A 22,787-nucleotide genomic window follows, 5' to 3' on the forward strand; every position below is an offset into this window, starting at 1 on the left:
ATTCGTTGCAAAAGAAGGCTGGAGTGGATTGTACTTCAGATTCAGATATGGAATCATGACGCTGGAGGGCGCCAGCCGTCTGTTGTAATTTAATCTATTATGTTAAAAAGTTGATAGGCGCTCACTTGTTAGGCGCTCACTTGTTACACTACTAGATTATGAGTTTGATAAACTGTCGCTAGAACAGCTGCAGGCTACATACGCATCCTCAGATTCTATGCGTTTTGTCAGTCGTTGTGTTAATGTAAACGTATAAAAACGACGTAGTCGTTCTCACCCAGGGAAAATAATTAGGCTATCTAATCGTTTAAGATTAATAGCTGAATTATAGAATTTGTGAATCACTGATTTAATCAACGGGAGCTCACACGTTCTCCCAGTAGGACGTGGACCTCTCCATTGCGTCATGTCAGAGCTGTTCGGCATGTCTAGTCGTTCTCTTGGCCACAGGAGAGCAGTGTTTTGATTGGTCCACACTCACTCCAGGCGAATGGGGTGATACAAGCGGACTTGGGAGTGGAGACCTCCACTAGTCCAGTGTAGGCTATGTCAACCTGTATCAGCGTGTATGGGCCACACACAATATTCACACATTTGCCAAACTTGTCCAGTGGGAAAAAGCCTGCCTAAGATTACAAGCGAATTGTATACAAAATAAACTCTTCTGTTGGTTTTATTGAATTATGTTTTAAGCCTAAACATACTTTAAATGGGCATTATGAGGGAGATGCTTCATGAGGTTGACTTTTTTGTATTGTTAAGCTGTCCTTGCTGTGCGCGCCTGCTATAGGCCTACACACAGCTGGAGCTGTCATGCTTTAATTTATCACTGAGATAAATCTGCAATTGAGTTTCAACGATCAACAACCTATCACTGCCAGGCGCAGCAAAAAAGCCTCAGCATCAGCTCAAGGTAGCAGCCGTCACTGGTGACGCTTGGGGCACCGGGCCATTTCGTTCGCGTGGTCGTCCGTCCTTCCCCCTACAGCGACTGCGTTATAACCACCGAGAGAGTCGAGTTGACAGATTTGCCCTGGGACTGAGCATCCAAGGTTACGCATCCAAAAATCCAAGGTACGGCGATATTTTAAAAGTTCAATGGAAACATGCTGTAATCGAACTGCTTTTTTAAATCAAAAAATGTTCCGAAATAGGATGATGTGGACTTCTCGCCAGTTTTCTGATGCCCATGTAAACGTCATTAGGACGAGCTAACATTATGCCGAAAGCTAACATTAAGTGAGATATGACACGTGATTCTGAATATGACCTCTGTAAAATAAATGAATTTGAAAATAGTTTGTGTAAAGCACTTGACTATTTAGTTTTCAGCTGAGTAGCCTAAAATAACTTCAGGAGGTTTGATGACTCCAGTATCCGCATTTAAAAGGATGGTGTGGTCGCCCTGATTTGCAGTCAGCAGCTGCAGTATCAAATCAATGAGTTAGTGCCACTCGTAGGCTATCAGTTAATTAAAACGAAAGCGCGTATTAGCCTAATAAGTTGCTTTAACCTAAAAGCTATTTTAACTGGTTAACTTAAACTGGTGGTATAGCCTAATTCCCCCAAATTGCTTTGTTAGTTGGTTGGATATTCAGAACTTTGTTAGCTGTGCCTGTGCTGTCCGTCAGTCAGTCAGGCATAGTGTTTGTTTTACTTTAATTAACGTTACTTCTAACAGTAGAGTGTTTGAGAAAAGCGAAGAGCAATGCCACATTCTAACTATGCTGTTCAGCATCTTTACGTTAACTTATTTTAAAAGCACGCCTCTCTTAAAGGCTGCATAACACTGTAGACAATTTACTACGTTATTGGTCATTGTCAGTGGTATTCGTGGCTGAATCTCCTGCATTAAAAATTGATGGATGATGTGATGCATAGTTAATTGCTTTGCTGTCAACGTGTAATCAAGCCAGAAAACGTAGGTTATAGTCATAGGCTCATAAGATCATTCTGAGATCATTGAAAAGTCACAGATTGAAACATTGTAGCAAGTTTCAGAGACAGTATGTGGGCTTAAGTTAGTTAGGCAAAAAGGCATAATATATAAAATAGGCCCTATCCCAGCTTAGATCAAGTATGGCCTGTGGGTAAGGCAAGCCTACATTATTATCTTTTTGGCTATTAATTGGTAAAATAATGTCATCCATGATCTGGCAGCTGTGTTTGTAAATCGCCATCTGTCATCCCCTGTGTCACATCTTTAGGACACATGCTTGCAAAATCTTTCGATTATGTCAACGTCATGTATTTTGAATGCACTGCAATGTTTGTGTTTACTCACCAGCCGCAATATACATCTCTTTTGCTTTCTTTAATTCCTTAGGGGAATGGAGACATTCAACCATAATCTTAATGCATATATTGACTCATGGATGGGTCCAAGGGGTAAGTAAAACTGTCATCATCTGTGCAGGCTTGTTGCCAAATGTTTAGTTGTTATTCAGCAATCAGCACACCCCTAATCTCGGATATTAGCCTACACCTGAATTTATTTATCTGGATTGCTCCCATTTATTCCTAAAGTGTCAATAAGATGAATGGTATTCGTTTTGAACCAGTTTGCCTCTCCCCAAATCCTAGAGTAGGGAAAAGTTGTGGTATTACATTTCATATGGGCTGTTTCCTATATTGATTTGTCTGGCCTGAGGAACTGGATGTGTAAGTCAATGTTCATGGGGCTACAAGTGATTTAAATACCTGCCAATACGCTCATGGTGAGTGCATTTCATTACAGGAACAGACGAAGGATCTTTTTTACGTTTGTCATTTGTAGAAAATCAGTCTCTATAAATGTCTACATTGATCCCATTTCTTATTAAACACTAAACAACATTGCTGTGGCGCAACAGGCAAGTGATGCCAGCTAGCTGAGCGGGTCAGTTTTGTAGGCCTGAAATGATAGCCTATGTGAGTTGATTTGCCAACTTTGTATCATGTCAGAAAGCTTCTGTCCCGCCTTCTACCATGTTGTCTGTGTGGGTTTTGTCTCTTGTTCCCTCGCGCTGCAGAGCCTTCTGACACATTGTCTCTGCGCTAGATAAGCAGTAGAAAATAATGGACTACTCTCTTCATTTAAAGAGGCACTCCAAGATGTAGAATTCAAAGGCAAAAGGGAAAAAAAGCAATCGCACTCTGGAGAAACGAATTGGACGGCAGCGCTTGTAAAGACTTTTTCTTTTATTGTGTCCCACTGCATTGAGAACACAATAAAAGATCAGCTATTCTGAGTGCTGTCCACATTTCTTTCTTTTTTCCCCCTTCACTGCAGCAGAGTTTGCTGTATTGCAGGTATTAGTAGTGGAGAGGATGCATAGATTACAGCTTCTCCACCCCTCCCCGTTCCCCCCTCTTTTTACCCCAGACTCCCGCGTGCGAGGATGGCTGCTGCTGGATAACTACCCACCAACTTTTGCACTGACTGTCATGTACCTCCTGATGGTGTGGATGGGGCCTAGATACATGAAGAACAGGCAGCCGATCTCCTGCAGGGGGCTGCTAGTAGTGTATAATCTAGGCCTCACTCTCCTCTCCCTGTACATGTTTTATGAGGTAAGCTTAGGACAACACTATCCACGTGACAGAGAATGTGTTATGTCAAAAATCACAAAATGATTGTATGTGATGGGAGGAAATGTCCTCAATTTATTATTCTGATACCATCCTAGCAACATCCAGGATTTTGAGAGGATGGTATCCAGGATGTTATTAGGGGACGGTATCCAGGATGTTGCTAAGATACTATCAGAATCTTAAATTGGTGACATTTCACCAGAGAGGGTTGAGAACGAGCAGAAATGTCACCATGTGATGGGTCTTCCCAGATCCGATCACATATTCTTTCACTGTTGCGATCCAAAGTGACTATACAATGTGTGTGGGCAGTGGTACAACATTATTGTACGAAGCAACTTACAATGAGAACCAATAAATATTATATTAACATTAAAATAATGCCATATGGCATAACCAAAAAAGATATATTAATAGACCAAACAGAATTTACAGAATGATGGCAATTACCATATTATACCAATCGTGGCTCTGTAAGGAAAAAAATAATTAGAAACAAGATAAACAAGTCTTTTAGGTGCTTATTGAAGATCCCATTAACTATCACTAAAATGAAGAACGTTAGATCAGTGGTTCTCAAAGTGGGGTCCGTGACCCATAGCCAAGGGGTCTGCGAAATAATTTGCTTGAAATTATAAAGTTAACATTTTAAAAAGATGATGCTCTTTTCACCCATAAAACAAGCAATTTGGTCCTACCCACATTAAATTGGGATAGTGGACCTGGCCACAACTTCAGAGAATACGAATGGTTAACTGTTACGGTTACAAGGGGGTCCTCGGAATATATTATCCCCTAAAAGGGGTCCTTGGAACCAAAAACATTGAGAACCCCTGCGTTAGATAAATCATTCCACCAACAAGGAATCACAGAAGAAAAGAGTCTTGACTTTGACCTCTTAGTGTTGATGGAAGGCCAATATGGCAGACATATCAGATGACTGCAGCGGATGACAGGGGACATAGGGCTGGATTGTGGAATTAATGTAGCAAGGCACAGATCCAGTAAGTTGTCCTGTAGGCAGGCCTGATAGAGTTCAGGCATGGTGCCTGAATTCAGGCTTGAGCTCGGCCATGTACAAGATGTCAAGAAAGGCTATTATCTATATTGTCTTTGAATGTATTTGATCATTTCAGGCAGAGATAATTTCCTGTCTATCAGCCCTGTGTAAGGCCAGAGTGAGGGATTTAAATTTAATTCTGACTGCTACGGAGGCCAATGAAGAGTAATTGACAAAGACGTTATGTCTGCTTTGGCTGATTTAAAGACCAGAAGTGCTGCTGCATTCTGAATCCTCTGTAATGGTCTCACTACACAAGCTGGAAGGTGTGATGGCTGATTGTGACTGAGGATACATGCTCAGAGAGATTTAGCGAGTCATCAATTGTGACATCCATGTTATGTGCCGTTTTAGCAGGGTCAGTGAAGATGAACCAAGCCAGACGCTGATGAGTTGGAGATATCTGTAATAGAAGCTCTGTTTTGGAGGGATTGAGCAGAAATTGTAGTCATCAGGTAGGAAAGACAGGTAGTTGAGTATCATCCACATAGGAGGGATATGCAAATCCATGGGAGCAAACGTGTAAAGGGAGAAGAGAAATGACCTAAGTACCAATCCCTGGGGTACACCTGTGGTCAATACATGAGACACTGATAACTGTCCTTGCCCAGGCACACTGATTAAGCATTCTTTGAGGTTGGGATGTAAAGCAATTAAGAACCTTCCCAGAAATTCTTAGCTCAGATAAGAAAATGCCATGGTTCTCTGTGTCAGAGGCTACTGATATGTAAAGTAAAATTAAAATTGATAACTGAGCAACGGCTTTAGCTACTGTCAATGCTTCAGTCACACATAAGAGAGCAGTTTCGGAGTGACCGTTCTTAAAACCAGACTGGTTAGAGTCTACTAGGTTGTTCTGAGATATAAGAAAGCAGAAATGTGCTTGAAGACCACTTTGTCAAGAACCTTTGACAAGAAGGAAAGAGAGACAAGTCTATAGTTCTTCACGTCAGCTGAGTTGAGTGTACTGTAGCAAAGGTGTGTTCTTTGCTTGTTTGACAGAAAAAGGAACTTCTCTTAACTGAGAGATGAATAAATGACGTTCGTAACCTCATGGGTGAATGACTGAATTGTGGGTGTGATGGATTACAGAAGGGTGGATGGAATGAGGTCCAGATGTATTAAGAAGACATACCAGCAGAATGCGTGGGCCCTAGTATAGGGCGTAAACCTGTGTTGATGGCTCACTCAGCATGAGTCAATCAGCAGCAACATGTTGGTGATGTGATTGATGTGTTGAGCATGTGAAGGCTGTTGGTGATCTGCCCTCCCCCTGAAAACGCTGCTATGTATAGTTTTAATTCCTTTGATCCTGACTGATTGAACAGAGCAGCAGTTCCCTTAGGTTCGGCTTAAAACAGTAAAGATGTACAAAGCCTCAAGCTTGCTGCGTCTGGAATTGTGTGTATACGCATTGAGCAAACAGCTAAGACTGTTTGATGGGTGTGAGCTAGCTGTTGTCTTTGTCCCTCATTTAAGTATTGGCTGGATTATCCTGAGGTGGATTGACGTGAACTGTAACTCCCAGAGGCACCACTTAAAACAGGAGGGGCTGTTTCCTACACAGCTGGATAGTCTGACAGGCACAACACATCTGCCCTGGTTTTCACTAACTCTTGCAATGTCCTGCATTGTTGGCCAAAACCTCTTGCGGTTTCCTCTTGCAGTGTGTGATTTCTATGCTATTTGGGTATTTGTATTAACATGAAAATTTTTTTTTTTGGATAACCTCCAAATGTGTCATCATGCACACACAGACATGTGGACAGTGGATGAACAAACCTCCTTAAATGTTCCACAAAGTTAACTTAGTGGACATGTGTGGACATGATGGTAAATCCTTGCCAAAGGTTATAGTCTTAAAGTGTAAAGTCTCCTGTTGCGAAAATGTCCCTCTTGTCAAGTCTGTTCCACTGCTCCCTGTCTGGACTGCTCTGATGGCTGGCACTGATGTGGGTCACTTATTAAACTCATATCTGGGCACCGTCTCTCCCTGGCCAACTGTTGGACTTTTGGCTCGGAGTGAAGGCTAGCCAATGGAATTGAATGGAAACTTACTGAAATGCACAATGTAGTAATGTGAGTTTTTGTTTTCATTTGAAAAAGACAGGGATGTTAGTTTATTTGATTTAGTTTGTGGTTTCATGCCGTAAAGAAGAAACTGGAAAAATGGATTGATTGCCTACACCTTTAGTTCAGCTAATGTTCTAGATGAGTAAGCCTTTTTCTTTCATCAGTTGATGATATTGATCTTTTATCTTGCTCATTTATTTGTTTAGGTAACTTATTTGTTTACACGTTTCTATTCTTTTGAAGTGAGTTTATACAGCCGTGCTACCTGGAGCAGCAGGCTATCTGAATGATGAGCTCAATATGACCTCAATTTTATGCTTTTAAAGATACTGTCAGGCTGTTCCATGGCACTGTTGCAAATCTCGTGTAGTCGTTGGTCCTTTTAGAGGTCACCTGTCCTAGGGAATCAGCTCAGTGCAGCTGGGTGAACCTGAAGGGGATTATGCCACACAGCAGCAGGACACATCTGCCTGTCCTCTCACCGTGTGCCTGGTTTCTCTCTCTCTTTCTCTCCCTCTCTCCTTCTCTCTCTCTCCTTTCTCTCTCTCTCTCCTTCTCTCTCCTCTCTCTCTCTCTCTCTCCCCCCCCCCCCCTTTGTACTCTGTGGGGGCTAGAATGGAACGCTAATCCCTACCCACTACCATCCCCTCTCCAAAAGCCCCAGAAGTCATCGACACATTAGCGTGCTTGCCACACTCTTTGTTTACACACCACCCCACCTGCCCTGCATCGACCCCAACGTTATGTCACAATTCAGAGAGTTAAAATTGGATTTCAGGGGATTTTTTTTTTAATCATCAGAGGATGACCTTGATGCCCTGATACAACACATTTTACATCCTGAAGTGGTCAATGTGTTAAGACAAAGACGCCATTTACAAGTGGCATCAGTTTTGGGAGGATGGAGAAGAGGGGGGGGCTTTGCACTGCAACAATACACAAAGAGGGATCACAAGGTCAGGGGTGAAATTGGGTGGGATCTCCTATCTGGTGACAAGGGCTCTGCTCAGCGGACCACAAATAATTTTTACAAGCTCCAGTCAGACATGGGCGATAATGTGCGACGCTGGCTTAGCCTGGCATACTTCCATTCTCAATATACTAAGCTATTATATTTGATAGGATCACTATGCATCTATGCAAGTCTATTTCACATTCCCATACCCTTTAGCACAGCAACAAATTCACTGAGCCCAGAATATGTGAGTGATTCAGAATATATGGGTGATTGGATTGTTCCCTCCATAGTGATATCAGTGCAGACTTGAGCTGCAAGCTGCTCGGCTGTCAACCCTCACGCGTTCCTAAATATGCAGACTATTTAGTCATAGAGTCTCTACATAGAGTAGTCCCAGCTCTGGTTTAGCATAAAGGTGATGGAGTCTTGCTGCAGTGTAGCGCTGTGATGTTGTGGAGAGTGAGCCGCTGCTTCTCATTAACTCTTACAGTGACTCCACTAGGCTACTGTGGAGTTTGGAGCACTTCATTATGGATCAGCTCATTATGGGTAGTGCCCTAAAGATTTCTCCCTCTACAGCTTGTGACCACAGTGTGGCAAGGAGGCTACAACTTCTTCTGTCAGGACACTCACAGCGCCAGGGAAACGGACCACAAGGTAATCATGAGACCGCAATTTAGCAATGACTTCATGTGCCAATAGCATGCTGGATGGAGGCCTATCACTGTGATGAGGCAATTTCAGTACAAGCTGTATTTGCCGAGTTACTTGCATCCTGGTCACATTACAACACTATGGTTGCATGCTTCTGTCTCCATTTGTTTGTCCATTTCTCCAAGTTTCCCCACTATATCGCCAAATATTAGATCTTCCTATCATAATGAGTGCACAGTGTTTGTATTGAAGGTAAAAATGTAACAAAGCATTTTTCCAATGATCAGGCTAATCCCAGTGTGTCTGTCGCTTTCCGTCAGATTATCCGAGTCTTGTGGTGGTATTATTTCTCCAAGCTGATCGAGTTTATGGACACCTTGTTCTTCATCCTGCGGAAGAATAATCACCAGATCACATTCCTGCACATCTACCACCACGCCAGCATGCTCAACATCTGGTGGTTCGTCATGAACTGGGTGCCGTGTGGACACTGTAAGTGTTTTGTGTTTTTACTTCGTCTCTGTTGCGTTAGAGTAACACAAGTAAGTGTGTGAGTACGTTTGTGGACAAATTGAGCCCTAAGAACAGCATATCAAATATCACATTCTTATTTCAGAACCATTCTGGGAGTAAACATTGATTTGTTGCTCGTACTGCATGCTAAACGTAATATCTGGAGGGACACAACATGCATCCAAATGAATTATAACTGTGCTCTGCTTATTTGTCTCACAGAGCAAGCTCAGATCACACTGACATGGATATACAGTATATATCGTATAGTATATCCGAATGATATCGTCAACAATGTCTTAGACTGATTGCATGTGGGATTGTTTTACTGATTTACACAGAATGTCCAGTAGGAAAACCCGATCTAAGAAACAAAAAGATTTCAGTATCTGATAGAGGAGGCATGATTTGTATGACAAATGGCAAATATGAGTGATTGCTTATCATTAAATTGATTGCTTATCAATATTTATATAACTCTGATCACGGTCCTGTATAAAAATAGGCTTGACTGTTGTGAAAGTTGACAGCCTTGTACACATTCCAGTTCAAACACAGAAACCAAGATAGGCAAACTCAGACGGTGATAGTACTGGTATGCATGCCATTCCATGGACATTGAAGCACATTTTAATCAAATCAAATCAGCTGTAGAAAACTGTGGCGAGACGAGTCACATGCTGAAACACACACGGGTAGCTTTATCCGCATTTATCTGCTGTTTGATGGAGGGAGGTGGGCGCTCTGAATATCTCCAGAAGCACAAGTTGTTTATCACTTCCTTCCTGGTCGATCTGATCATCAATCAGTGCCACTGTTGACCTTCTATCGTAAAAATAAATAAGTACACAAATGTGAAATGTTATAAAACCATTTACGTTGAGTACGAAAGGTCTTGAAAGTGCGCTTAACTCAAATGTCTACCTTGACGGTACTCTAAGGTGGAGCAATTTTATATTTGTGTATGCACATTATGCTGCAGCTGCCACACAGTTCAAACAAATACAAATTAGAAGTCTTTTATAGCTTTTAAAAGCGTCCTGATGCTCTAGTCTCAATATTACATCAAGGTCTCTTATCTGAATATAGAAAAGGGCTGTCAGCTCTCCGCCATTCTCAGAGGCCCCTTGGGTTATTTTTGTCCCTATTAACGTAGAGGTGCTAGGCCCGCGTCCTCTTCAAAAATATCTCACCACAATTTTTTTCCCCCCAAACATGTATCTTACTAAGGTCTTTATTTCAGTTTGATGTGGATCATCATGTTTTTCTTTCTGTCTACTGTTCTCATTTAAATGACCGGATGGTCACCGTGATCTCTCTTGTTTGCTTCCGCTGCTGCTCATACTCTGCTTGAGAAATATCACACAAAGGCCGTAGTAAACATATGCATTTAATATCATTCTATGGCCTGATTCACACAAAGGCCGTAGTAAACATATGCATTTAATATCATTCTATGGCCTGATCGTTGCTATCGGTTCATCGGTTGTGTTTTTTGCTTTGTGTCCGGCAGCCTACTTTGGGGCCACACTGAACAGTTTCATCCACGTCCTGATGTACTCCTACTACGGGCTGTCGTCCATCCCGGCCATGCGGCCCTACCTCTGGTGGAAGAAGTACATCACCCAGGGGCAGCTGGTGAGACTGAGCCCTGTGCCCTGCACACACACAGACAGACTGACCGTTGCATCACTTTCCTCCCCAGGCAACGGTCTCCCAAAACATGATCATTCATGAGAATCGGATTAGGTGATATTGCATGTCGTCTGCGGCTGTTGCAAGCTCTGTTGTTTTGAATTTGCCAAATCCTTGGCAGACAGTAATGATCGCAGACTCTTGAGGGCCAGTTTCTGATGTCTGGTTTTTCAGTATAAGGACGGGATGTGACTCAAGCCTAGCGCTATAGACTAACAAAGAGGCTGCTTTGTGGATGGGATTTCGATCAAGACAGATCTGCCTGATAAAGGAGATGTGAATGTGTTTTTATTGCTGTGTTTGAAGTCCGGCCATTATCACCTGTAAGCTTGAGTATGACTTGTCTTGGCCTGGCTCAATAGTGGGTTTGTGGCTACAGAGAACTTCAATGAAGATCTCTACTGCAAAAGAGCTGGTAGTCTTAGATTAGACTTAATCCATGTTTAATTGCCAGCTAGGTATGATCTACTGATCATTGTGTTTTAATCTGACTGATGTGTTTCTGTCATTTTTGTCTTCAGATTCAGTTTGTTGTCACCATGGCTCAGACGAGTTGTGCGTGGGTTTGGCCGTGTGGCTTTCCCATGGGCTGGGTTTACTTCCAATTATCTTACATAGTGACCTTGATCTTCCTCTTTTCAAACTTCTACGTCAAGGTAAGAAGCATAATCCATCAGGCATTCTCTTCACAATATATGCTAGAAAGCAACACTAGCTAATCCTCAAATGTCATGTAAAAATACAAGACACTAGCAAGAAGAGTATGAACTGGAAGATTTGAATTTAACATATCTTTGTACTTTAAATTAACTGTCTATATTTGACCTTTTCATTTTCAGACTTACAAGGGCCATGGCGGGTCCCTAAAGAAGGACTATCAGAACGGCTCAGCAGCCACAAAGAACGGGCACATGAATGGGGTGGGCCCCACAGACAGCAAAAGCTACAGGAAACTGAGGGCTGATTGACATCTGCTCCAGGCCCATAAGCAAACCTCACTATCTTCACAGTAGTGCATATCCATACAATATTGCTAGGAAGCAGTGCGAGATGTCTTATCAGGAAACCATAGGAGATATATGCAGATTTTATCCACTGTAGAAAAAAGCCAAAGCCATTTTGATCTTTGAGACTCCTGAAGTTGCACACCATGACCTGTTATTATTCATATTGAATCAAAACACATGACCGCTGAGATTATGCAGAGTTCTAGCATGGGAAATCTTCTGATGAAGGTCAGTAAGTACATTTCCTTTGTGCAGATTAAAGATTAGAAAGATTTTTTTGGTTAATATATTGATGACTGTTAATTACAAGTATTACATTAGTTTCTTAGTCTTTGTCATGTAACCAGCCACTGACGTACAGTATAAGGGTTATATTTGATAGATGCAGCCTCGATATTTAGCATAAAGCAAATTATCCTTATAGCAAATCAACAAATGAACATTAAATGAAATAAATTGATCCAAAAAGGAATATCACTATACTCGCAATTATCACAAATACATAATGGCTTCTTTAAAGCTTGCTTAATCCTTAAACATGCAAATGCATGCGTTATCCAAATGGACGACTAGATCAATGAGAGAAAAAAGGTAAAAATGTACTTTTTATTTCACAATAGTGCTTACATAAATTAATGTCCCTGCCTCTCCAAATATGGCAACAGTAGATTGGGTAAAGTGTAATACCCCGAATTAACCTGTAGGTTTCTTGATGTGGCTGCAGTCTTAGGTGACAGTCTCAACGACTGTTTACCTCTCCAGCTCTAACTTGCCCTTTCTGTGCAAAATTCAGTGCAGCCAATTTCTTTTTTTTCCCTTTTTTTCTTTTCTGAATGTTTGCCTGCTCTGAAATGTTACAGATTGTCTTTTCTTTGTCTGTAGAGAAGTTCTAATGAAAGGCTGGTTTAGGAGACGACAGAACCAAATATATCAGACATTTGATAGCAGTATTGTTGATTTAAATAAGAGTATTTTGACATTCCCCCCCAAAAAGTCTTATCAGCTTCTTTCAGCGAGTTCGACTGCACTCCTGAGGCTGAAATGAACATTAATATTATGCATTGATGATGACTCAGGAAAACCCAAGGTCCAAAGCCTGTAGAGATGATAGCCATTTTTAGCATCTTAGGCTGAGGGTTGCAAAAAAAGTCACATAGCAATGAACAGAACTACAAGATCTTCATGTGTGTGTGTGTGTGTGTGTGTGTGTGTGTGTGTGTGTGTGTGTGTGTGTGTGTGTGTGAACCAACTTTACGTTCAGGTTTAGCAGCAATGGCAGTTAAGATGGCTGACACTGCTGTTAGTGTGCTTTTGTACTGTGTTGATGCGATTTGAAGTACCGCCGTTTCTGTAATATCTCACCTTGTCCAGACCTAGCATTGTGAATGTTGACAGTATTCCTCCCCTTGTCCGTTTCAATGTGAATGTGCACTACTTCACCCTCTTGACTGCAACTAAACGGCAAGCCTCCCAAACTCAACAGTTTGGATGGGGTTGTGCGTGTGAGTGAGAGACACAAAAATGTAAGTGGGTTGTTTCTGTAGATTCACACTTACAGTATCCAGTCTACAGCATACTGAAACTTTGTGTTCTCTCCGTGCTAAGTACTTGACTTCAGTCTCTGTGGTTCAGATGGCCAACCACAAAGTAAACTTGCACTTGAGTGTATGTGTGTCAATGTGTATGCCCTACATTCACGCAGTGACTAGTCCTAAGAAGCCAAACCATTGCAGGACAGAGACCCCTGTAGCTACAGCAGTGCATCTGATTATTTAAAATCAACTGGTTGTATGAAGGGCAATGTGTCATAAGTACCCCAAGCACTCAAATTGTAGCAGAACCACGTTGTGAATATTTGCGATACTTTTATACTCTATTAGTCCAACGGATTGGATTGGAAGAGATGGATCTGATTGGTCATGTCTGATTTGGTGGAAATATAGTCCAATATCTCAGAGCTAAGTTCAAATTCATGGGCACAGTTCAAATCCATGGCAACTAATATGATTTATGCATCAGCTATTCTAAAACAACAATTGCTTTGCAATTACCCCTTGTTTGCTATAAAACTACATGTTTATGTTTTGCATATGTATTCTATGGCTTTTCTGTCTGATGAATTACATTCCATTCCTTTTTCACTAAAATAACTGGTTTCCATTCCTTTATTTAGTTAGTTGCCATTTTCTGACCTATATTTTGACCTAAATTTCCCCTGGGCAAACCAGCCCAATAAAGTAATTTGCGGTTGTCACTTTCCATTTTCCTGCGAGTATTGCCTTAATAGTGTTCACTGCTGTTTGACTTAAAATCAGTCATTGCACACTGTATGAAAAAGTATGAATATGCTGTGCTGTCCATATGCCTTACTGCACCATTGACCATTTGGCAGCTAGTGAGCATTTCAGTTGTCTGATTGAATTTTTCCAAGGCATTTGTGCCAGCCAATCCAATCACTGAACGCAAGAACACTAAGAGCAATAAGCACTGTTATTGCTGTCCATTTGGACGATTTTTTTCCAAACTTTAACACCCAAATGTATATGAAAAGTGCCACTTTTTTAAATTGTCTAGAGTGTTCTCTTTCCACTCCTCACAGTAATCCATGCTTTGCCACTGGGATGTCATTACATAACACAACAAATTGTATTTTTATTTATTTTCCTTTAGTTTTTACATGTGTTTGTCTTTTATTTATTTAAAAAATAATGAAAAATAATTTGCGCTCAATGGGCTTCAGGTATTAGTTGGGCAACTAGTCCCCGCATCACACCAGCTTCTTGTCTGTTAGTTCACCACATATGGACCGTACTCTGCTTTCTACAAGTACAGTTAAAAGTTATTAGACACCCCATTGTTGGACTGTTCTGTCTGTGAAGTTTAAATAAAGGTGCAAGTATGTATGGCTTTTGTTGTGTCATGTTGATTAGGTGTTGATGCTGGGAGAGCACACTTCAGTGGTCACCGTCCAATCTGTACTGAAGCCTAGAAAGTTAACTACTGTGGCCACCAAGCCACCTAGAAACTATTCTGTTTTCTAGACCACAGAAAATGTGAATTCTAAGCCTGCAGATTTTGTTCTTCTTTTTTCCGATACAACACTATAAGCTGCACTCTCCTGCAGGATCAGTAAGGTTTAAGAGGAGGCGAATGCATTACAGTACATGGCACACAAAGGCCTACATAGTGAAATACAGTCATCATATTAGCGATACACTGAAAGCAGCAATAGTGGCAAACATCAATAAATGCTTCATCCATCAATGTTCCATGTTCCAAGATCAAATTTTCCCTAATCTAAATCTCTCAAAAGTCCACAGAAATAATAGAACATGTAATTCCCGGATTATACTTGTCTTTAGCGTAAAGGGGGAACAAAATAAGCATTAAATAATGGAGTAAGGGCCACATGAGAACAGATCAACTAGGTTCAAAACCTTATATACATTACACAAATGAACAAAATAACCCCGTCGACATTTTTAATATAGATATGGTCGTCACTGCGGGCAACACCTGTTACCATTAACCAGCAGAACACCAGAAAGAAGAGATGTATTCATTTTATTGGTCTCTGATGATCTCTTCACTCCTGCAATGTGCAGGAAGTAGAAGAATTCACAGAACACTGTGAGAGCATTCAATATCAGACCAAGTGAACACACACAGATGCAAAGGTTCAGTACACGACGTGGTGAGCATGATGGTTCTTGACGATAGTGTTCAGTTCTGTGGTAGCTTTGACATGTCGATCAGTAGCAGTTACATCTCAGTTCAGCATTATTGATTCGAGTACATGGGCTTGCCAGGAACCACTCCTACAGGTACAGCAAGCTAAATATATTCACACATACACAGGAGTACATTCATCAATATCGTTACTTAGCTGGGAAGCGAGGACAGGAAAATGGAGGAAATGGATTTGTGGGGGGTCTGCATGAAAACCTGTGGGTATTTGTAAGTCAAACGTGCATCCCTTTCGCTAACTACAAGGGGCGCTCAGAAAACGCAGTATAGCTCTTCACACGAGCAAAGAACAAGGGCGTATACATTTTATCCATGTCGAAAGCTGTGACGACTGTCTCTCCAGTCGATCTAGAAGAGGACATAGAAAACGTAAAAAGAGAATTACTTGTGGGTAATAATGATATTATTTGTGGGTCTTTTTTATTGAAAACGTTGTTCATGGTAATTAGTCAAGGACTGTGCTGCTGTAGATATCTGAAATACTATTTCAGTGAAGATTATGCAAATTCTGCTCTTTTTCCCAATTGATCACAATTGTACATCATTAAATACTGAAAGTTTTGTAGATATGAGCATTTTCTAAACTTAACTTTAGTTTTCATCAAACACAAGTAACAAATCCATTACATAAAGATCACACATAATCTGGATTTGGGAATTCATTTGGGAAAGCAAACATAGTTTCCCATGGGAGACGTTTGATTCCCTGACCAGAGGTGCATTCAAATTTGGCAAACAGTGGCAAACGTTCGTGGTGAACATGGTTTTTTTGAGCAGTTAAATTTGAACGATTTGGTGCTAACATTCCATTCCAACGGTAATTGCATTGTTGCCTTCGTCAAACTCACATCCAGTTCCACTGTATGTTCGCAGAGAACTACCTCCTCAGACTGTTTGCAATTGTTTGCAAATGTTCGCAGAATACTCAAGACTAATGGAAAACTGTTTGCCAACGTACGCAAACGTTTGCCTATGTTTGCGAATTTGAACGCACCTCAGGTGTACATGCTGTATCTCGTGCTGAGCAGGGAGATAGCCAGAGCGAGCGCCTGCCGTACCTGTAGGTGATGTGGCAGGAGTGGTGGAGCCACACAAGCTTATTGAAGCTCTGGCGCCCCCCAGAGGACAGCTGCAGCCCCACATGGAAGCTATGGTCCGCATCCGTTGCAGGGTTCCGCCTGCAGAACCGGTTCTTCTGTCATGTGAAAACACACGGGCAGATTTGAGACGGTCAGAGGGTGTGCCACTACATAGCACCTCGGAATAAACAAACGTTTAGATGTTCAATCTGCTTCCACTTACCTCCTCCTTCCTCTTGGTGACAACAACAAAAACTTTGGTTTGATTGTCTGTGTCTTGGGATAGACGGTAATGACCAAAAAGAACAGAGTCCATCCTAAACAGACCAATAAGATACAACTTAGCAACAACATACCACTGATTAAGAGGCAACTCTTACAGTACATAGAGGATGCGTGTCATGTCATGGAAGCCCACTGAGTCTTAGGGGCCCTAATTTTAATGATGGGCAATGTCCTAAGTCTAACTAAAGCTAAAGTGAGCAAAAGGAATTGATTTAACACCATGGGCAGTAAGCTAAAGTGAGCTGATGAGCTAGTTCAACGGTCATGCCACGGAGTAGCTACAGTACCCTCCAGAATTATTGGCACCCTTAAAAAGTTGACAAGTTGAAAATAGGTATATAAAAAAAATCTTTTGGTGATTTATTGTACTCCCCAAATGAAAACAATGAGGGAAAATATACCCTGCAATGGAAGCAATTTTTTTCTGAGAAAAAGGAAAATCTCATAAAGAAATAAATATGGTTTACTGAACACAAAATCAAGCTTCAGACATTGCCATTGCAGTCCCCTGATCTAAACTCCATAGAAAAACAGTGGGGTGAGACAAAGAGGAGAATGCACAAGTGTGGACCCAGCAATCTGGGGAGGTTTTGTAAAGATGAATGGTCTTAAATCCCTTACTTTGTATTCTCCATCTTTATGGGGTGTCAAAGAAGAATATTACAAGCTGTTTTATTGACAAAGGGAGGTTTAAGAAGACATTACAAGTAGGGTGCCAATAATTGTGAGTGACGTGTTTTTGTTAAAAATATTTATTTCTTTATGAGATTTTCCTTTTTCTCAAAATAATTCGCTCCCTTTCAATGTTGGATTTTTCCTCATTTTGTTTCATTGAAAAATTCCAATAAATCACCAGCATATTATTTTTTATACCTGTTTTTAGTCAACTTTACCAAGGGTGCCAATAATTCTGGAGGGTACTGTATACTTAATGCATGAGACATTTTGCTTGTTGCAAATAAGGTTCAAAGTAAATTCAACCCAAACCTTGTGTTGCTGCTTCGCAAACGAGGAACCACGACCAGTGGGTCATCTGGAGTGGTGAGCATCATCACCTGACCATCTGGAAAAAAGCGCAGGTACCTAAAAACAAACAGAAAAGAAATCAAGCCAAGTACCAAAGACAATCTAAGTCAGGTTACGTATTCATTGCCAGGCTGAAGTGACTTGAATGTAATTTGACTAAACTGTGGTCCTAGATTGGATATATTTAAATGTACATGACATGTATATTCAATTAGCAGACATTCTTAATCCAAAGCCACTTACATTGGTCAATTACATTACAAGGGCCATTCTCCCCAGAGCAACTCAGGGATAAGTGCCTTGCTCAAGGGCACAACGGTGGAAGCCGGTCATTTTAGATGTGAACCATCAAGATAGGTAAAACTCAAAGAATGAGGTTTGTAATGCAGTACAAGTCAACCTACCGGTAGTACTCCACCTGATGCCAGGCCCTGTAGAATCCATCCAGAGATTCCTCTCCTTGCCGGATGTAGGCAGTTTTGCTGATGTACAACCCTACAGGATTGAAAGGAAAAATAAAAAATGAAGAAAGTGAATCTCTGTCGAGATTTTTCGAAATGCTATTTTTTTTACGTTTGCTTTGACTCTTGTTACAACCGCTTTCTGAGCAGAAACACACAAATGTTGTAGTTAACGTTTTCCTCTGGCTCTCTGATAACACAACTCATATGAACAAACAAAGCAAAATCAACAGTCATCTTCTAGAGGCTCATTGTTTACCATCGAAGCGCACGCGGGGCTTCTCTAAGAACATCTCCCTCCAGGAGGAGAACGGCAGCATCTTGGTGCAGCTGCGGCCCCAGACTCGCAGGCAGGCCAAACGCCAGATCTCTGGGTCCCTAGGGAGCAACAAGAAGCACACTCAACACTTTACACACACTCCCTCACATCACACGCTCAACACTTCAAACACACTCCAGTCCAGACATCATTCACTTAGCATTACACACTATTTCTGGTAGGCACAGAAGAAAAAGAGGGGTCCTCAGGCATCATGCTCACTTTGGATGTATTTAAATAACATGATTAAATCTCAAGTCCAATGGTTCAACCATGCACCTTCTAACTCTGCACTTGGATTTACTTTATCACTGTGTTGCACCTGGTGAAAACTGGGACAGAGCACAGGACACCTGCCTGCCTGCCTGCCTGCCTGCCCAACTGAACCCACCTGGCACAGAGGTAGAAGCCTCGGCAGACCAGAGAGAGCTGTTCAAGTGCCCTCAGGTCCAGATCACTGGACACCACCCAGCGGAAGATATACATCAGCACCTCTCTGGGCAACACTGTTAAGACAAAAGCAAGGCAAGAAAGTTTCACTGATATAGCGCATTTCAATCTTTCTTTCTTTGCACAGTAATGTTGAGCAGCTAAATGCATTTTTACCACTTGTTTTACAACATTAGCTCTTATATATGTGACAATCTTTGAATCTTTGAATCATACACGAGACAACTCAATGTGCATTACACAGGAGGAATACGTCACAATATACACACAACATAAAGTATAACACAAAATACCACTGAGTAACACAGGAGGAATCTATCACAACCCTTTTGGCAAGGCAGGACAGAGATTACCTTTGCTAAAGGAGATTTTGAGAGGGGTCTCCAGACATATTCTAACATGTTGTGGCATGTAGGACCTCCAAGGATAAGAAACCTTGGATAGTTCTGTACTGGCCATCCAAGTAGACAGTACACACAGTAGACAGACATGGCCATGGAGAAAGGACAATTGGGTACTAAACATAGTGAACTATGTTCTTTGAAAAACTGTAATTCATAGTATTTAGAAAATTAAAATGTAAATGTATAGAAAAATTAAATGATGCAATGATTTCCCTCATGCTCAATAAAGTACCTGTGTCTGTTTGATCAATCTTACGATCTCTACAGGACTGACAAAATTTAATATGACAACACCAAAAAATAGTTCCACATTTAAATGTTGTTAAAAGTACCACTATCCAGATAATGCACGGATTACAGAAACACTGTGCAGTTTTAGGTATTTTGGGCGACTATAGAGCTCCCTCTAGAGTCACAATACATATATATATATATATATATATATATATATGTTGTAAATTCACCTATTATAAGTTTGTTTACTATATTGAGTTGAAAATATTGCATAGTGTGCCTTTAATGTTTAGAACATATTATCACAAGATAGGGAGGAGTTAAGAGACCAGAGGTGAGTGCAGAATAAGAGACAGATGAGGAAATGGAAGAACATGAGATGGAATCAAGAGAGCTGATATTGTTACATTATCCCCAATCCCATGTTGATGTTGATAAAGCATCTCTTTCCTACTAGACCCCTAAATATGGGAAGAGAGGGACTAAAGGCCGGCGCCCACAGGACACGTACGCGGCCCGACTCCATTGTTTTTAACGAAGCAAAGCCCACTGGAAACGTCTGCTGCGCAGGGTTAGAACTGTGCGTAAAGTCCACACTGCCGAACGCCGGGTCCGGTGGGTGCAGGCCTTAAAGCTTTTTGTCTTTACCTGAGATGTGCACCTGAGAGAGCTCCATCTCAGGCTCACATATCCTCGGGGAAGAGCCGGGCAAAGAAAGCTGCTGCTGGAAGTAGACGAGGAGGTCGTCTATCTCGCAGTCGCTCTCACTCTCCTCTAGGCTACAGAGAAACAAACATTTTCAGCATTTTATAACCGAGGCTTGACTTGTCAAACTGCAGCATACCACCAGTGTTTATGCCCACTTCTGCGCAAATCAGCACAATCCCCTTGAAATTACCAACTCTGGCAAGGGCATGCATGTCTTTATACTATGCAGCTCAATTTATAAACACACTATCATATTGAATTATCAAATGTAATACAATTGAATTGACCAATAATTAATTCACTTACTAAGATCCAACACCTTCACCTGGATCAGGTGAGTGGGTGTAATTGATCTTGAACTCGATGTCTGGTACCAGCTGCATGGCCCGACGATAGTACTTGATGGCTACAGATGACCATAACAATCGGTTAGCATTTTGAACACATGGGAAAGGTGGCCTTTATTACTGTTGGAAAATCTGACTTATGTATACAAGATATAGCATACCTTCATAAACCGATCCATTCTGCTCTTCCTCAACTGCTCTTAGAAACAGCTCTCTGGCCTTCAGGAGTAGAAGAGAGTAAAAAAAAAACAGCAGTATACTAAGTGTTTGATTCAAGCACTTGTTGCAGTAGTGTAGTGCATTCACTTTGAAGTTGACATTTCTTCTAAAGTTTGCAGTGCTGGTAATTCATACTAAGCTGTAAGCATTCAAATCAAACACCACTCTTGTAAAAACGGTTTGCATGTAACTAAAGGTGCGCTGGGAGGCAGCCTACCTTTTGCTCCCTGACCAGCTCCTGTCTTCTCCGTAGGTCAGCTGCTCGAGACAGGTCTCTCTTCAGCCCCCTGGAGTCTGTGCTGGGCAGGAGTTCGGACATCCACTGTGCTCGGAAAGCACTAAGCTCCAACTACAAGAGGGGAAAAAATGGACAGTGTGTATTTCTACTCAAACCAGTCCAGGGACAGTATAAGTGTTTTTCGACTCAGACTAGTTCAAACATTTCAAATAGGTGTTTTTCAACTCAGACTAGTCAAGGCATTTCAAATATTTTGGTGTGACATCTGGTTGAGCAAATCAGGTAAAACTAAAGCAGTCAGGCCACTACAGACTCTCTGCCACGCCCCGGGCTTGTCAGAGAAAGTTCAAACAGATAAATAAATAAATATTAAATTAATAAACAAACAAACAAACTAATAAAACAGCTTATCCAGTTGGAGGACCAAAATATGGTGGGCTTATGTCGTCAATATATGAAAATGTTAACTAAATCTGACCAATAGTTAAGTTATGTGAGTGGACACAAACACACGCCCACACAGATGGACAGGCCTGGTTACAGTGCCCTTGACACCCTATGAAAAACTGGAATAAAAAAAATGTTCTTTGGCCGAATGTGAAAATTGTTTAAAGTTTTTCCATTTTCAGGCTGTAGCCTAGGCTACTCACTTTAAGATGAGAGTCATCGGTGTTCTCATCCTCCCCCTCTTCGGTGCCACCTTCATAAATCCTATTGGATTCAGCCTGTTTATAAGTTAAATAACCATTTAGTCCCATATCAATTTTACATCATAACTTTGAAAAGTTACTACTGCAAGAGCTTAAGAGAACATCTCAATATGTGTCATACCCTTTCCTTATGACAGGCCAATACAATGTTAACTAGCCAATTATTGGTTATTTCGTAATCATGCTGACATTTCAAAGCAAGGTGTATGCTTATAATTGTCAGAACTGTACCAAGTAAATGTGCGAGGACGCAGGACATGGCAAAATATTCGCGGACGAGTTTATTGAGATATAGTTACAGGCATTCATACCATTAGCTTTAGATTACTACTGCGACGTGTAACACTAGCACACTAGAGGACTTGTTTGTGTCATGTTTAAATAGCCCTCAGTGCTGTCTAACTCAGTTTATAGCATAGCTTTTGCTAATTTTTCACTTTCAATGGCCACCAATGCACATTAGTCATCGTCTACAAAAAACTGCACCAGATTATCATATATTAGACAATACATATGTGCTAATCAGGCAAGCACTTTAAAACGTGTTTAACAAAGTTAAAGTGACCTGATGATCGGTCTTAGCATAACAGCATTAGCTGCTCTAGCTAGCTAATGTCAGACACGTCATGCTAAACAGTAGGTGTGAGCATGCAAAGGCATTAGCTTGCTAATTGCTACTGGCTAACTTTGTTAACTAACGTAATAGATAAAAATGTAATGTACAACCATAATAGTTTATCCGTCAGATCTTGCTCTAAGGTGTACGAAGTGTCCCTTCAGTTAAGTGTTTACAGTTCACGGTCAGAGAAACGGACGACACTACGAGGGAATTTACGGGCTCGCCAGACAGCAGCCATTTCGTAGGGTGAAATCGAAGAACAGTAGCTGTGTGCTAGGCTAGGATTCGGACTTATTTGGTGTTGTTTGTTCACGTGGTGTGGTGAAAGATTACGACAGCAAGGAAGGCGGAGAGTCGTTTTACCACCACCTTACCACCTTGCCACCCTGTAGGAAAACTTCTTAACTG

The 22,787-nt window shown here is 41.3% G+C and overlaps 2 protein-coding genes across 2 annotated transcripts; one reads left to right on the plus strand and one right to left on the minus strand.

Moving 5' to 3' along the window:
- Nucleotides 1-629: 629 nt before the first annotated feature.
- Nucleotides 630-14,436, plus strand: elovl5 (ELOVL fatty acid elongase 5). Its single transcript, XM_062518997.1, has 8 exons — nt 630-1,074; nt 2,327-2,388; nt 3,365-3,552; nt 8,244-8,321; nt 8,639-8,810; nt 10,345-10,469; nt 11,048-11,182; nt 11,366-14,436. The coding sequence occupies exons 2-8, from the start codon at nt 2,331-2,333 to the stop codon at nt 11,492-11,494; spliced, it is 885 nt and encodes a 294-aa protein (XP_062374981.1). The 5' UTR covers nt 630-1,074; nt 2,327-2,330; the 3' UTR covers nt 11,495-14,436.
- A 644-nt stretch (nt 14,437-15,080) lies between these two features.
- Nucleotides 15,081-22,646, minus strand: fbxo9 (F-box protein 9). The gene is made up of 13 exons (XM_062518996.1): nt 22,487-22,646; nt 21,701-21,775; nt 21,030-21,161; nt 20,755-20,812; nt 20,553-20,652; nt 20,187-20,317; nt 18,842-18,956; nt 18,391-18,509; nt 18,075-18,165; nt 17,632-17,727; nt 16,583-16,676; nt 16,339-16,475; nt 15,081-15,628 (listed from the first exon to the last, which is right to left on the minus strand). The coding sequence occupies exons 1-13, from the start codon at nt 22,487-22,489 to the stop codon at nt 15,520-15,522; spliced, it is 1,260 nt and encodes a 419-aa protein (XP_062374980.1). The 5' UTR covers nt 22,490-22,646; the 3' UTR covers nt 15,081-15,519.
- Nucleotides 22,647-22,787: the final 141 nt, after the last annotated feature.

The sequence above is a fragment of the Sardina pilchardus genome, chromosome 18, assembly GCF_963854185.1.
Source record: "Sardina pilchardus chromosome 18, fSarPil1.1, whole genome shotgun sequence".
NCBI classification, from domain to species: domain Eukaryota; kingdom Metazoa; phylum Chordata; class Actinopteri; order Clupeiformes; family Clupeidae; genus Sardina; species Sardina pilchardus.